This window comes from Dipteris shenzhenensis, chromosome 31, assembly GCF_047967505.1.
Source record: "Dipteris shenzhenensis isolate YYH24624 ecotype China chromosome 31, Dip_SZ_1.0, whole genome shotgun sequence".
NCBI lineage: Eukaryota > Viridiplantae > Streptophyta > Polypodiopsida > Gleicheniales > Dipteridaceae > Dipteris > Dipteris shenzhenensis.
The window spans coordinates 6,177,341-6,194,590 of NC_141626.1; the positions used below are offsets into that span (position 1 = coordinate 6,177,341).

Sequence of the window (17,250 nt, forward strand, 5' to 3'; positions counted from 1 at the left end):
TGCCCACTCCTTCAAACACGTTCATTGTATCTCTCAATCAAACATGCATGGCTTTACTCCCTTGAACCAGTCTTAGCGATATGCCATAGGTTGCCCTTAAATCAGCCTCAATAATGCATCATAGGTTGCACTTGAATCCCTACAAGAGTTTAATACACATTGTAACTTCTCACATCCATCTTGATTAGTAGTTGTTGCCGTTGTATGTTTTTCTCCCGAATCCAAATGGATATATGCATTTCATATGTAGCTTCAAATCTTCAAATCTTCTTAACTTGTCAAGCCTATGATGCGAATAAAGGACGTGAATCTTTGATTGCTTTTCCATTGTGGCTTTATCCATTTCCAAAGATCATGGTTGGTGTCACAATGGTTGATATAAGAATATCATTAGAAAGACTCAACATAAAGGCTTCGCTTGCTACATTTTGCATTCCTCAATATCTCTTGATGTTTATAAGATAGATGGATAGATACATAGATACATAGATACATACATACATATCATGTTTGGCTTCCATGGAGCCTACCCAATCCTCTCTCTCTCTCCCTACAAGTTAGCTTGGGGCTTTTGGCAGCCGATAAATGAGAATTCAGAAAGGGATGTTGTGCATTACGAGGCTAAACTGCAATGGGGGGATGCAAGAGAAGAGGAGAAGAAGAAGATAGATCAGGACCAAAAGTTGCCACGTTAGAGAAGAGAAAACGAAAAGAAGAAGAAGACAGAGAGGAGGAGCAGATAGAGAGAGAGAGAGAGAGAGAGGGTGGGTGCTATGGCGATGGCGTCCCTGTTGCCATCTTTCCACCTGGCCTGCTCAGCTGCCTCAGTTGCTTCTTCCTGTTCCCCCTCCCCCTCCTCTTCGTCTTCCTTCTTTCGTCCCTTCATTCTTCCTCCTCTAACCTCCCTCCACCATCACCGATTGCATGCCATGTCCGACTTCGACACAGCCTCCTTCGAAGCCGAACGCCTTCGCCTTGATGCCCAGGCCCGCCTCGACATGATGCACGTCGCTCAGGCCGCTGAGGACGGAGCCCAGCTCTCCTCGGGCGATCACAATGGTGGTGCTTTGGAGAGCTCTGCCCCTGCCGAGGGTGCTTGGAAGTGGGCAATCAGGAAGCGGATTTGGGACTTGATGGAGCGAGAAAACATCGCGCAGCACCCCCGTCCCGTGCACCACCGTATACCGAATTTCGTAGGAGCCGCCACCGCAGCTGCAAAGGTCTCTTCTTTTATTGGCATCGGAAGTGTTGCAGCGCTTGTTCTTTTATCTGCGAGCTTGTTTAGTCGATCTCTTATTGGATTTCTTGTATTGAATAACCAAGTTGGCCAGCCTACCAGCTTTTCAAGCTGCCAAATGCGTGAAGGTTAACCCAGACACCCCACAGAAGCAAGTGCGTTACCTTACATTAGAAGGTAAGCTGGGCAGTCTTCGTATCGGCACAGGAAGTTGTCTTAACATGAAATACGTTGGCATTGTACGCTGAACTTCTGACTCTTCCGCAGGTCAGAAGAAACTTCTCACACCACAGCCAAGGCTGCGGACCGGTTTCTTTTCCGAGTTGGAAGCTTCTTCTCTTCCCGCTGGCGTCCTTGCGGAGGCTTGTTCTGCTGCTGGCGTAGCCAAGTATGGAGTACCTTTGGGAATTGATGCCAAGTTGAAAGTAGACTTAATTGTCATTGGATCAGTTGCAGTGGATCCGAAGACCGGGGCTCGACTAGGGAAAGGAGAGGTGACGTAACCGCGGATGAAACTTGGCATATGTTTGAGTGATCAATGTTAAGAGTTTTTTTGGGGTGGTGCCTAGTCAAAATTGGGGTCCATTCGTGTGCCCTCTTTTTGCAAGTTATTATAGTGCGAGTGAGTAATTTGTGTTGTCCACTTATTGCACGTCATGATGTAATGAGATTAATCGTGGCAGAAGCGACCGATCAGGTCCTAGCAGGACACCTTATGGTTATACCACCTTCTTAGTCTTGTTAATATATTGATGAGCGTAATTTTGGTCAACAGGGCTTTGCAGAGTTGGAATATGGCATGTTAAGACATATGGGTGCTATAGACGATTCAACATTGGTCGTTACTTCAAGTGAGTAGAAGTCTGCTTAGTAATATATATTTTTGGAAGGCTTAATTTCTTAGACTCTCGCATTCATGCAAGGCTAATCAATCTTCCAATGCCCGTGCCCAGTTCATGATAAGCAGCTCGTGGATGACATTCCCGTTGAGAAACTGCGAGTTCATGACGTTCCTGTGGATGTGATCTGTACACCTACGCACATTATATATACCAACACAACCATTCCAAAACCAAAAGGTTGTCCTCGTGCAATTTATGCTTCAAATTCATCGTTTTTTGTGGCTGAAATTTCACAATGAGCCATCACCTCATATAACTTTTTGTGGAGAAGGATGAACATGCGCAGCAAAACAAATCAGGATAAAACGTGCTAATATTTACAAATGCCTCACATTGACAGAAAAAATGTGCGATAAGAACCATTCTTTAATTGTGTCTAGCTCACATGGCGCTGCACCTATGAAGTGCTTTTCTTTTTTATATTTGTGCGTTGTCTGTACTCTCTCTCTCTCTCTCTCTCTCTCTTCCCATGGCCCCTTTCTGTCTCTGTTTCCTCCCCTTGCCCTATGCTTCCAAGAGATTTCTGTTTTGAAAGACTAGATACATCCTGCTACCTAGTCTTATGAAGACATGGTGGTGTGTTTTCAAGTGTAACGATGGTCCTTCACCTCCGGAGTGCCGACAGAAACTCAGTACGAAGACTTTGTATAAATGGATGCTCAAGTATGTGTGGGTGTGTGGATTTGTATGTGTGAGAGCATATTTTTATACTATGGTCTACACCCACTGTTGGGCGCTGATGACGTCAGTGGGGATGTCATAGTAGCTAGTCCCTGCTATGCATGATGGAGTTTATGGTTTTCAACCTTGTGAGTGACTATCATGAGATTGAAACTGCACTATGTTGTGTTTTTAGAGGATGAGTTTGGGAATGTTCCTGGATTCATCTAGGTATATGTAACGATGGTCCTTGTGGGGTCTTGTTTTGATGTGACTTCGGTCAGGCAAATTCACATCTAACTGGATCACCGGTCTGCCCTTGGGAAAGCCACTTGAAAGGTGGCTTTATGGTCATGTTCTATCCACAGCTCATGTCCTGCTGCCCCAACCAATCCTCAAGCATGTGCATCATCTGGGCCTTTCATTAGAAGGTCAAAGAGACCTGGGTCCACTGCTCCAAGAAGGTGAAAAGAGGACTGTGCCCAGTGAAGAAGATGAATCCTGGTCAGAACTAGGAGAGGGTGAGTGCGAGGAGTCCAGGGATGGACTTGGATGCAGAGGGGGTTAGAGGAGGAGAAGAGAGAGGTTACGGCAGAGGAACCTGAGACTGGGGATGAGGGGAAGGAAGAGGCTTGGAGGTAGTTGGTTGACCAGTAATAATGGGTGGGTAAGCTGGAGTGCCCCGGGGGGGGGGGGGGATGAGAAGACGATGAGGAGGGTTGGGCTATGGCAAAGGGGGGGAGCAGGGGGACAGGCTGTTGGGGAGGAGGGATTGTTAGAAAACAGAGGTGGAGGTTGCTTGCTACAGCCAACACTTCCTGCAGGGATGAATATGAAAAGGCATGCCCAAACTACACGGCTATTTCAAATCTCAATTCTTTCCTTAATGTGTACAAGCATAGAGAGAGATGCAGGCAGTTATTGAACCATGCTCATGAGAGTATTGATCCAAATATTGTCAAATCCTTGTGTGCCACCATCTAGCAGCGAGGTGCCTCGATGTGGACCCCTGTCACTACAAAACTATTCCCCTGTGCGCTCTCCTAGGGCTTCAGTTGGCTGTGTAGTGATGCCCTGCCCTGCAAACACACCTTACTGCTCTGGTGGAGAGCCAATGGAGAGGCACTCTTTGCTCTTGCTCCTTGACCTCCTTACTCCTTCCATCTGCAGCCAATGGTGAGGAACAAGTCTTCATGCTTCCTGTCCTCCTCGTTACCCTGATAGACAGCCTGTTGTGAGTGTCCCTGGACTTCCTTGATACTGTGTGTGCAGGCCTCAGTCAGGCCAGACTGAGGCTTCAGAAGCTCCCAACTCTGAATGAATGAACGCATCCGTGGGGCTCTTTATATAGGGCTAGATGCCCTGCCAACTCAGCCGACCCAGTCCGCAGACTCGCCTGACCCAGACTGCAGACAGAAGTCTGCCCAATGACCTGCACCTGGCTGCCACGTGGCAGCCATATGCTCTGAGACCTGTTCCTGGTGCATTCCTGTCTGCCCCACACTGCAGATCTGCTCCAATCTGCACCTGTCTTGTTCGCATGTATGCAGGCCTGTAACATGTCCCTGACAGCCCATTTTGGTTGCCCTTGCAGGGCCCCCTCTGCTCCAGCCTGCTACTGTATCTGACGCAGTCCTGTGCCAGCTGCAAGTCCTCCGTACAGCCTTCTGGCAGCATCCTTTGCTGTCCATGCTACCCACATGGCACTTGCATGCTGCCCATGTAGCAGTTCCTGCATTCTTTTCCACGTGGCAGACCTTTTCTCCGCCCACATGGCATCTCTCATTTGCTGGTGGTCTAGCTCCCCATGTCCTCCTTGTTTGGGGGCCCTCAGGTAGGGAGTTGACCCCTTAAATTCCAACAGGGGCAAGGGTGAAGAGACCTATGGACTGTGTACCTGGGGTCAGCACGGGATCTTGCAGTAAAATGTCTGAAGCTTCCTCCTTCCTATCTGGCCAAGCGCTTTTGAGGGACCTCTCACCTTGAAGGGGGGTGCCTATTTGAGGACATCCTCGTGTGCTGTTTGCGTCAAGCCTACCGTTTGGCATTCTTTGCCACTTTTCACCTTTTATTACAACCATCCCCGTTGAATATAATTATGTCCTCAAAATTGCAAGTGATGGTTAAACTCCAAAACGCCCTGCTATAGAATAAACAAGTTCTTATGCTTCATCAACATTCCAGGGATCTTCAATCCTCACATGTAAGGCCTTCAACCCTGGGCTGTACTGTTGTAATTTCCTGAATGCCATGAATCCAATCTTGATAAATGGTAGAGACGACAGACAAGGTGCAAGCCCGCATAATGGACAAGGCATCTGCAGCCATATTTTCTTTCCCCTTCTTGTACTCAATGTCAAAATCATAGGACTGCACTGAAGCCAATCATCTCTTTTGCTTGGCAGACAAGATGGGCCGTGTGAGGAAATATCAGAGTGTCTATTCAATATTGTCATCTATTCAATATTGTCAGTTTTGACCTTGCTCCCGTACAGGTAGTGATACCACTTTTTGAAGGCATGTAGGATGGCCAACCTTTCTTGATCATAAACATGGTAGTAAAGCTCTTTGGCCTCAATTTTTTTGCTTTCATAAGCTATTACACGTGCTCCCCAAGCCTTTGCCACCACAATGAATGGCTGTGAGAACTTAGGGCATACTAACACAGGTGCATGAGTCAAGGCAAATTTTAGGTGACAATGACGATGCTTATGCTTGGGCATTGATGATGACATAAGTGTTGCTTTGCTTGCTAAGTATGCCTTCCTTTTGTTTATAAAAAAAAATTATTAACTCTTTTTTCTTCTCTTTCGTTTTCTCTTTTATTTTCAGTGTAGATTTTTGGACTTTAGAACAACAAAAAATCTAAATTTGTACGATTGGATATATTCTAGTCTTACAAAGGTACATACAAATTTCAGGTCTTGAAAACTGAGTTGTGCTTCTCCTATTAACCTTCTCCTTTAATGCTAGCCTCTGTCATGGCTGAGTCTACACTTCACCTCTGGAGCGCCGACAGAAAATCATTACGAAGACTTTGTATAAATGGATTCTCAAGTATGTGTGGGTGTGTGGATTTGTATGCGTGAGAGCATATTTTTATACTATGGTCTACACCCACTGTTGGGCGCTGATGACGTCAGTGGGGATGTCATAGTAGCTAGTCCTTGCTATGCGTGATGGAGTTTACAGTTTTCAATCTTATGAGTGACTATCGTGAGATTGAAACTGCACTATGTTGTTTTTAGAGGATGATAGTTTGAGGGTAGTGAGCCCAGACCCGGGTTCAAACCATGAATGAAACGCAACAACTTTCCCCTTTCGGAAATGTCATGCGCAAAAAGGGAAAGTCTCCGAAGGTGGGAGCGGTTCTGCAAGGCATAGTCTGCAAGCACTTTTTACTGTCACGCGTTGGTTGTATAGTCCTTTGCCGTGGTTGTTGATACCTGTTTTCGGAACTGGGATCATGAGAATTAGGCTGCATAGCAGACAACTGTCTTTTCTGGTTAAGCATCCATGGATTGCTGATGTGTGTAAAATTTTATCTGTTTTCTCATAGAAGGCTTTTTTCTTTGTGAAAAAAAGAAGATCTAGTGCATGTGTCCTGTCACTTGTGGCTGAACTCTCCAAGATGAAGATGTTGCAGTGTCAAGGCATCCCCTTGGAAGTCCAAGATCTCTGCTTGGCCAAAATGTGGGAGGTTGTTTCCCCATCTTGGAACAGTATTTGTAAGCACAGGACAAAAGCTTTCTCCATATCCAGATATCAAGTTCACCCTCCTAATGTGGGTTCTTTTGGAGATCTTGTTCTATGATCTGGTTTTTGAAATGAAAGGTAGGGGGAAAAAAATACGTCTTTTGCATAATTACTAAAAGAACAGAACGTATCTGTCATGGCATGGGAGTGTACGAGTGGAACTCCTCTCAAAACCTTAAATATCTGATGACTTTGCAGAAAAGAATAATTCATGTTTCCTGATGTCTTGTTACTACGTGTAGGCATCTACTGGGAGCTCCTCTCACCTGAGAAGCTGCGCCAAATCCGAGTTTTGCAAGAGCTGAAAAAAAAGATTGAGGAAGAGACAGGTCAGAAGCTTCCCAGAGGTCCATCAGAAAAGCTCCCTCCAACTGCACAGCGAACACCACGGAAGGAGTCAACTGACAGATCCAGTGAAGCCCCTGGCAGATCCAATCAATCCCGTATTTTTGTCTGGAATCTTGATATAGCTACTACAGGGAAGGATCTCAAGGATCATGTTGCTACAGCAGGAGGAGAGGTATTAAAGGTGAATGTTATAAGGAAACAGCTATCGTCTAGACCGATGGCTCGGATACTCTTAAAAGAAGGCACGGATACTGAAAATCTTGTAAAGGCTCTGGATGGGTCAACTTTTAAAGGATCAGCCATGAAAGCCAAGGTTGACACTACTTGAAAATAAAGCAGAGTCGGATATTACTATATTGATTTCACGTTTTGTAATAGTCAGGAAAGTCAACCTCTGTCTTCTCTCCCTTTTAATTATTGTTGCCATCGGCTTTTCAGCTTTGCAGAGAACAAACTGAGACTAGCATGCTGACTATCTGTAAAACAGTTAATAAATATGAATCGAATTTGTGTTGCTGTGGCTGGGAGGTGAGTGAGATCTTTTATACCTGCTGTATCAAAAGGCATGACTGTCATGTTCAAGATATCCGGCCAAATGCAGAGAAGCTGACTTCTGCTATTTTTTTTATTTCTTTGGTATAAGCATGTCATTACTGCCTTTGAGATGAAGATTCTCAGGATGGAGACGGCCTGATGATTGCTAACAGCAGCAGTGGCAGCTGTGTGACAGACAAGAGTGGCTGGTCTCATGCTAAGGTTGTGCAGCTGAGTTATGGTGTGTCAAAGTTGTTGGCCATAGGTGTATCTGCATGAGCTAAGGTCAAAAGACGTTTGAGGATCAGTATTGGTTACCAACCCTCTATCTGACAGCCGGAAATGGCACAGATAGCAGTGCTCTGAATCACCGAGTGCACCCAAGCCGTCTGGGATTTAACCAAATAAATGATTAAGTTTGGATATGTATTGTGATCAGGGGGACAGGATGTGGCTTGTCATTTTAATCCTCCATTGATGCTTGCATGTGTCGTCATTGTGAGGCCCAGAACCCTTGAGAGTGAATATGATGCCTATGTTTTTGTTGATTTGGGGTGGAACATTGGAAAAGATTTTTCCCACAGCATTTTGTGTTGAAATGTCAAATCAGCTGCTCATCTTTCCTCTGCACTGCCAACCTCGTCTACTATTGGAAAGTGAGGAAATTAGCATGGGTCTATCTGAGTCAACTCTGACGACCCTTTGGATGTCACTTGACAGCCACATAAGACCCATAGTGGCAACCAAAGCTTTGTACTCACGACGACTTGGCGAAAGTTTGGACGCAGGTCGGAAGGGCACTGTGGTACCAGAAACTGTCAAGACGTTGCCGAAGCCAAGTAAAGCCATGGTTTGCATGTTAAAACAACTTTTCACTGTCTACTGCAGGGAATGGGTGTCCACTTCATCCATGCACTCCTGGAGATTGTTTTTGGAGGCTTTTTTGCATATTGGATGCACACATGCCAATGCAGCTCCTCTTGGTGGCATCATGTAGAGTTCTTATAATCCATGGACTCCGTTAACTATCATGAGGGCACCCTTATAAGAACTGCAGATGGATTTCTAGTTCCTAAGGGAAGTTGACAAGGTCTTGGTTTTGCTCCTAACCTTTATCTTCCTATCAACACAATAAATAAATAAAGTGTAGTTTGTCGGAGAGAATACAACTTTGCTTGTGAGTGATCTGGCAGGATGTGCCGAATGAGAAGCAATCACGAGACGTTCTTTAAGGTGCTTTTCTAGGGGGCAGAAAACTGTCATTGTAAGCCCTCCAAGCACAAATTCTACATGTATCTTGATTCATGATTCATCGAACTGTATTTATGGCCAAGGTCCTGGAATTCAAAGAACTTACACCCTTTGAAGAAGCAGCTAAAGTTCTAGAATGGCAGTGGCCTTAATTTTGTTTTGTACTCTCTTGTCCTAGTTAGTGCATTCAAAAATGGCTTTATCATTATCATCAATTTATCATTATCATCAAGTATATGCACCATTTTGTTCTCAACATAAATATCTCCGATATGTGCCCACACTCTGAACTTTAAATCAAAATTCTATGAACTAGTGCCTCTCCTTGCCGCCCGAATCAAATGGTTAATGTAAGTTTACACCCTCCTTGAGTTAGTGAAGGGCCCCCTGAAATTAAAATGAAAAATCTCTCTGCCTCATTGCCTTCGCATTGCTTCGCCTCTCCTTGTCTTGTCCTCTCCTTACGTCTTCTCCTTGCTCCTTGCCACCTCAAGGACTCCCCTAAGCATGGCAAATGTTGAAATTTCAGCACTGCCATCAACTATGTTACAGCTTCTTAACAACAATTTGTTGTATGAGGGGGTATTGATGATAGTGGACATTAATTGTTGGACTTTGAAGAACCTATAGGTGTCCCTAACATTCAAAAAATCATATTAATTACTTAGTTGGGGGAGGGGGAGACGGGGAGTTGTATATGATGGCAAAATATTTAAGCATAAGAAGGGGAGGGGGGTTGGGGGGGTAATAATTAGTCTCACGTGTGGGAGGGAGAGAGCTTGAATGAAATAAAAGGGGGGGGGGGGGGCGGGGCAGGGGCATTAATGAGGGAGGGACTTATGAGATTGGGAAAGGGGGGACCACTTATGAAGGGCATTAAAGAGAAAAGGACATCCCAAAGGGAGAGCGGGATGAGGGAGTATTTATAATGCTATTATAAGAAAAGAGGCATATAATAGTACTTAATAGCCTAGTGGTAGGGCTCATGCTTGGGTTAAAGAAGGTTTTGGGTTCTTGCACGTTTGGACAGTCTATGCATAAAATAAAATAAGCTATGGAGAGACAAAGGTTAGTTACTACATGCTTAAATTAAGCCATAGAGAAACATAGGTTAATTAAAGTATAAATAAATTAAGCCATAGATAAACATAGCTTAATTAAGCCTCCATGCACCAAAACTAATTAATTAATTGAATCGGGTAGGAGAGGCGAATGGGCAAAATCGTGTTTGGAAGGATTTCGATTTCAACAGGTAAGCAATTGATGTTGGCAGATTCAAAGCGAAAGGAGACGAGGTTGTATGAAAGTTGCAAGAAGTGAAGTTTTTGATGCTAATGGAAATTACGGAGAGTTGTTTGCTCTTGATAGAAATACGACTTGGGCTTGGTGATGTAGATCTTTAGCCCTTCTTGGCTTTCGTGTAGGTAGTATTGGTCCTCGTCAAACGTGATGGTTGGGGCACCGTTAGTCATAGGTAGGTACTTCCAGAAGCTAAGGCTGGATTGGTAGGCTTGGATGCTCTTGAAGTAATCCTTGCTATTGACGGGTTTTAGGTTCTTTATAGAGAGGAGGATAATGACGTAGTTGGAGGAAGACGCAACCACCATGTGGAGAGATTGCGGTAAGTAGAGTGGATTGAAGATGGACATAGTCAACAAATCCTTGTGCATTTGCCAATGGTGGACAACACTGGATCTCAGTGTTCCACAAGTCCTTGCTCCCCTTAGCGTTCTTTCCTTCTCTTTCGGATGCCATCGCCAAACGTTGGTCTCCCCCTAGCAATCCTGCGAGGTTAGTTACATTAGTTTAGTTTAGTTACACATTTTGTATCTTTGGTTAGGCTAATTAAAGTAGATTTTGAAGTAGATTCGGTTTGTTTTTTACATGGGATTTCTTTATGCGTTTTAAAAAAGATGCTGGCTTTTGAATCATGCTCATCAGACTTTTACTGAAGCTTACCTTTGAAAGAGCTTCCATTTGAGCTAGCAAGCTTTTTAGCCAGTCCCACTCTACTCAAATGGACTAGAGTTGCCGACTCTGAATCATGAAGACAATAGCAAAATAGATCTCATCATGCAGGATCTTGAAAGAGCTTCACATTCCATGTGGAGGACAGTGACGTGCAGAATACTGACGGTGTAACTTTTAGAGAAATATTGAGCTCTTTTAAATTTGCCTCCGACAATTGCCCATTGTCCTCAAGAAAGAAAAATGATAGAGAAGTCTAAAGGTGTTGCATTTTCAACGCCAAAACAAGCACAACAGTCCAATGGAGAAATCTAGTGCAGTAGATGCAAGCAAGGGCACCCATGCAGGACGTGCAGAGAGGCTCCTATGCTAGAGTAGTTCAAGGTGGAGGTCGAAGCCTCTTCAAAGTGCAGCCCCAAAGCAAACAGTGTGGACATCAAAAAATAAACTTATTTACATTTATGTTTATATTTAACATAATGTAATTAAATTTAATAATAATTGGGTTGAAAATTTAAATGAACATTTTTATTTGTTTAATTGCATATAAGTATGGCTCCCAAAGTTCCCAAGGCTCCCAACGTGATTGAGAAACTCCTTGAACAATGTTGGTATATGATAGAGCAGAATTCAAAGTATTCTCAAGGCTGTGTCAAGCTCCAATTACAATCAGGAGGCAATAAGAAATGGTGGAAGACAATGGTTTGGTTGAAGTTGCATGTAGAAGTAAGAATGAAGATGTGGTATATAAGTTATGGGCAATGGACAAGAAGTACATGCGGAAGCCTGTATTAGATTCAATGCAAGGATCTATAGAACTACTTGATGCCTTGAGATTACTCAAGATAAATTGGGATGGTTTGCAGAGTGTTGTTGAACATGCCATAAGTGTGCAAACAATAGTACCTACAGTAAGTGTGCCACCAGTTAGCAAGTGTGCTGCTAGAGATCTCATTCTAAGGTTGTATCCCCTATAACCACCATGGTGTTAAGTACCAATATGCCATCTCCATCTAAAACTACAAGAAAGTGAGTGAGTCATCTTGGGGCAAGATCGACTTCCACAGCTATTCCAAGAAAGAGATCGAAAAGAACTCCAACTCCACGAGAAAACCGAGTGAGCATAGATTATTTAGCACCAAGCGAGCAGTTGGATAGTGACAACAAGGATACAGAGGAGGAAGAAGATGCATTTGCTGATTTTTCTGTAAGCGTGGAAAATTTACATCCTTCTGAAGACAAGGAATATATTTGGGGATTGGTACATTTCCTTGTCATTGATCGAGCTTTCTTGTTCACATCACGGAAGCTAGATGTGCATTTTGCATGCTAGTTGTATGAAGAGACTAGGAACGCTAAAATGCCATTTGTAGGCAATGTCACTATACGACCAATGAAGTTTGTAAGACTTCTAGAAAATGATCCTCAGTTGAAGGAAGTCACATTTTAAAAGCATGGAGATTTTCTCAAAGCCTTTGAAGAGTTCAGATAGTGACTTTGCTCATGAAGCTAATCTCTACAAGAATGACATCGAGAAGAGATATATGCTCACAAAGAACAAGTTCCTTGATAGATGCGAGTTTGAGCCCATTGATGGGCAACACTTTTGTGAAGCTTGTAGAATCGCCCTTGAAGAGGGACAAAAGGAATCTTGAATCATATTGAGTACCTACAAAATTTTCAATAGGTCATCTTTTACATAGTCTTATTTAATGATGACTCAAAATATATTATTGAATCCAAACGGGGTTAAATCTAGTTCCATTGACTAGGAGGAAAAAACCTACTATTTTTGAGATTCTAAAAAAGGCAAGGGCGTTATGGATCGGATGTGACTTGCCACAAATAGTAAAGGAAAGGAGACACTGCTAAACACAATATGAAGCAGACTCATTTTTATAGATGCTTGAAGGGCATAGTGAATGATACACAGTCAAGTGTGCAGGACTTGAAGACCGTAGTTGCAAGATATAGGGACTTTACTTGCATAGTATTTTGTGAGGAGTCAATCTTTCATATTACCTTGGATGTTTGTAAAGCATATGAAGCAAGGAAGATATCCTACGGGGCATTAGACATGCAGTAGGTCAGAAAAAAGCAATAATATAGCAATTGTCCATTGTTTGGTGGAGACCATTATGGTACATTCTAGATGAAATAACAAAGGATGAATGCCAATAGTTGCTTGATGGTGACTGCTTCTTTGGGAAGAAGAGCAAGCTTAGTCACTTGGATGAAGTAGTCACTAGAATGGTTAGAAGCGAAGCTACTTTATCGACAGTATTGTTTTTTATTAATTTTTGGCTGGTAAAGTTGTTAATGTGGATAAAAAAAAGGTCCTTGGTCTTGGTCAAATGATTGAAAAGTTGTGGGCGGAAAAGTGGGTGTGTTCATTAGATGCGAATGGCACTCGAACAAAGGATGCAAGAGGAAAGATGTGAAAGATTCTAGAGAAAGAGTATGTAGAGATCAAGAAGAACACCTTGGTGCTAAACTTGCAAAGTACAGCAATAGCAACTGGTTCAGCCTTCAGCTTCTCTTATGACATCCTCTTATCAAAGAAGGATACAAAGTCTATACATGCCAATGGCATTGATGCAAAGTGCTTCATGGCAATGACTAGCAATGCTTAGGAGAAGCCATGTGTGTTTATCCCAGATGACTTGCAAGACTTTGGAGTGGCAAGGATAGTTGACCTTGTAATGTTTATCATACAAGGCCCTTTGGAGGACAAGATAAGATCAACGCTGGTCCTGTTTATGTTAAAAGCACAAAGTGATCCTCTCTTTCCCAGTTTGACATCGATTGGATATCCACTTACAAAAGTCTTCCATGGTGTATTGTTGCTCCTTGACCATGCTAGAAGGCACCAGCATTCAAGTCTTGAATCCATACTTGATTCTTTTCTTAAATAGGGGTGGTGGCCCTTTAATTCAACTTCCTCTAAATCCTTTGGATCTTTATTACAAAGAGGAAGAAAATGTTGAGATATCAAGCTCTATCCCCGACATATCTCCTGGATGACTATCATTTATGTCACCGCCTATGTTAGTTGTACTCGTGGTGTAGTTAGACTACCACGTATGTTTTTGATTTGGGTTCACATATGAACCACGTATTCTAGGTTTTGACATATAGGGTATTTCCCTCTTCTATTATATAGTTGTTGTGTGCAAAAGTGAAGAAAGGCTTCACCCTCCAACCTTGTGTCCTCTCTCTTTTGTGTGTTGTGAAGAAAGCTGAACTTGAGTCTCCTATCTCTCTCCCTTATTCTTTACATGGTATCAGAGCCTTGTTCGTGGTAAGGAGCTCAAGAAAGCTAGCCAAGTTTGTGGTGTCCTGGTAAGAGGACCAGTGTAGCTTTCCTATTTCGAGTTTGGGAGCAAATCTCTGCAGGTAGCACAGCCAGAAGTGCAGGAGTGCACTGCTTCAGATTGAGAGGCCCTTCGCGGTGCGGCGAGAGCGCAGTATATGCTGCGGGCGAGGGCAAAGCCCTCGGCGACTTTATTTTTCTGATTTGAGGCCGTTTCGGGGCCCGTTTTGAAGGCGGAAGTTCTTCGCAGGCACTCAGAAAAAGGCCCTGTTTTTGCTGTGCGACCACCGCGCGGCTAGTCGGTGGAAAGGTGCCATAGAAATTGCATCGTAAGCCTATGTGCAGAGATATTGGGAGTTGCAGATTCATGCCTGTTGCCTGTTGATGCAAAATCGTCACGAGGAAGTGACTGTGTGGTGAAATACCACTTTCGTCAGTGTTGCAGATCTGCCCCTGTGAGGCTCTTTGCAGAAGTTTTGCTATTTGCCCTTCTGAGGCATTTGCTGTGTTTACAGGTTGCTGTTGCAATTCGTGATTTGTAAAATGTCTGAGAATCTGTCTACCATTGTCAGTGAGAAGCTTGACAAGAAGAACTTCCAAGCATGGAAGTTCAGGATGACAAACTTCTTTATGGGAAAGGGAGTTTGGGATTACATCAGTGGTGAAACTGCAGAACCAGTTTTGGGTGCTGCTCCCACTCCTGCTGAATTGAAGGCCTTTAAAGAATGGCATGAAAAAGCCAGAAAATGCCTGTATTGGCTGTCCGTTAGCATTTCAGATTCTATGATTGTGCATATACAGGATCTAGAGACGCCTAAGGAGGCATGGGATACATTGGTGAAGCTGTATAGCACAAATACCAAAGCACGAAAGATGCAGCTAAAGCAGGAGTTGCACAATGTGCAAAGGAAAAATCTGAATATAAATGAGTATTCCTTGAAGGTGAAAGGCCTTGCAGATTCTCTTGCCTCCATTGGAGCACCTGTTGATGATGAGGACTTAGTGTCCGTGACCTTGAATGGTCTTGGGAAAGATTATGCACAATTTCGGACATCCATTGGAGTCCGTGAAACATTTCCTGATTTTCAGGAACTTATTGCTCTCTTGCTGAGTGAAGAGCAAAGGAATGGTGGTTCAGCCACCTCAACTTCTCAAGAGACTGCTTTCTACTCGAATACAGGTAGAGGCAGAGGTAGAGGAAGAGGCCGTTCTGGTGGCCGTGCAGGAAATCAGAACCAACAGCAACAACAGGAAAACCAGTCCTATGGAGGAGGACGTGGTAGTTCTAGAGGCAGGGGGAGCCAAAGAGGCCGTGGTTCATGGCAAAGGAACCAGCAAGTAAATAGCAGCATAGAATGCTATTATTGTGGAAAGCCTGGACACAAGGAGAATACATGCTATAAAAAGCAGAATGACATCAAAAGTGGAAAGTTGCAGCAAAGCAACTATGCATCATCAAGTGGGCATGGTGACGACAGAAATGAGCACCTTTTTGTGATGCAGCATATGGTTAACTCCATGTCAGGAGATGCTGCAGCTTGCAATGATGTTTGGTATGTTGATTCAGGTGCCTCTAACCACATGACCAGTCATGGTGAGTGGTTTCATGATGTCAGAAATTTGGATAAGCCAGGTTATGTTGAAACAGGTGATGATACTGCGCACCCAATTACGCAGGTTGGTAAAGTGCCATTGGCTATGCAGGATGGCAAAACAAAGTACTTGGCAGATGTACTTCATGTTCCAAAAATCACTAAGAACCTGGTTTCAGTTGGCCAGATGGTTGAGCAAGGTCTGCAGGTTAGATTTAATCCTGATGGATGCTTTGTTGAGGACTTGAAAAATAAATGCCGCTTGGTTGTGAAAGGCAACAAAAATGGAAGAATGTTCACCTTGGATGTTGATATGCCTGAGGTGAAAGCTGCTATGTTTGCGCATGGGAGAGGTGTCATTGCAGATATTGAGATATGGCACAAGCGCATTGGGCACGTGAATATACAAAGGCTGAAATCTATGCAAACGAAAAACATTGTTGCAGGTTTGCCTAAATTCAGAGTTGAGGGAATACAAAAGGTATGTGAAGCATGCCAAATGGGTAAGCAGGCCAGACATGCATTTCCCAAAAATGCTAAGGTGAGCAGAAGACCTTTGGAAGTGATCCATTCAGATGTTTGGACAACCAAAGCTGCTTCTATTGGTGGATGCCATTATTATGTGACGTTTATTGATGACTACACTAGGAAGGTGTGGATTTATTTTATGAAGCACAAAAGTGAAGTGTTCAGCCATTTCAAGGCTTTTAAGGCCATGGTTGAAAAAGAGAAAGGTGTGCATATTAAAGTGCTAAGATCTGATGGAGGGGGAGAGTACTTTTCAGAAGAATTTTGTGAATATCTGAAAGAACAGGGAATTCAAAGGAAGTACTCATGCAGGTCTACCCCTCAGCAGAATGGGGTTGCAGAAAGGAAGAACAGGCATATTGCAGAAGTAGGACGGGCGATCCTAAATGAGAAAAACATGCCTGATTATTTCTGGGCTGAAGCAGTAGCAACTGCTGTTTATATTATGAACCGAACCCCCACTGCAGCTGTCCATGGCATGACGCCTGAAGAAATGTATACAGGCCAAAAACCAGATATTTCTCACTTGAAGGTATTTGGTTGCATAGCTTATGTTCATGTTCCTGATGAGAAGAGAACAAAGCTGGATCCAAAGGCAGAAAAATGCATCTTTATTGGATATGCTCAGCACCAGAAAGGGTATCGCTGTTATAACCCTTCCACCCGCAAAATGCAAGTGAGCAGAGATGTTGTTTTTGATGAAATGAGCAGCTGGTATGCACCAACTGTTATGGTAGGAGATGCAGATGCAGGAAATGGGAATGCTGCAATAAATGCAGAGCAGCAATCTCAAGCCTTGAGTGGACCCAGAGAGTCCTCTACTAGTGGATCTAATGCATGGACAGGGAGATTGAGATCTAGTGAATCGTCACATGGCAGTCCTGATAGTGTTGTGCAGGTATCACATAAGGGAAAAGAAAAAGTGGACCATGCTCCAGTGTTTGATGCTGCTGCAAAGGGATGGTCTTTGCATCAGATGGATGTGAAAAATGCCTTCTTGCATGGTGACTTGCAGGAAGAGGTTTATATGATGCAGCCAAAAGGTTATGAGGATAAAGCACACCCCAATTTTGTATGCAGGTTGCGCAAAGCCTTGTATGGCTTAAAACAGGCGCCGAGGGCATGGTCAGACAAGATAGGGCAATATCTTGTCACTATTGG

General features: G+C 43.6%; 1 protein-coding gene across 1 annotated transcript; it reads left to right on the forward strand.

Moving 5' to 3' along the window:
* The first annotated feature begins 650 nt into the window (after nt 1-650).
* COG0212 (NagB/RpiA/CoA transferase-like superfamily protein) lies at nt 651-7,344 on the forward strand. Its single transcript, XM_087370280.1, has 6 exons — nt 651-1,220; nt 1,324-1,414; nt 1,505-1,731; nt 2,013-2,088; nt 2,191-2,316; nt 6,798-7,344. The coding sequence occupies exons 1-6, from the start codon at nt 774-776 to the stop codon at nt 7,229-7,231; spliced, it is 1,401 nt and encodes a 466-aa protein (XP_087226406.1). The 5' UTR covers nt 651-773; the 3' UTR covers nt 7,232-7,344.
* Nucleotides 7,345-17,250: the final 9,906 nt, after the last annotated feature.

Bases quoted from the DNA above. Each gene is read 5' to 3' on its own strand.
- COG0212 (XM_087370280.1), top strand. From the start codon at position 774: ATGGCGATGGCGTCCCTGTTGCCATCTTTCCACCTGGCCTGCTCAGCT. The intron at 1,221-1,323 runs GTCTCTTCTTTT...TGAATAACCAAG, and splicing joins CCGCCACCGCAGCTGCAAAG to TTGGCCAGCCTACCAGCTTT. The intron at 2,317-6,797 runs GTTGTCCTCGTG...TACTACGTGTAG, and splicing joins AACCATTCCAAAACCAAAAG to GCATCTACTGGGAGCTCCTC.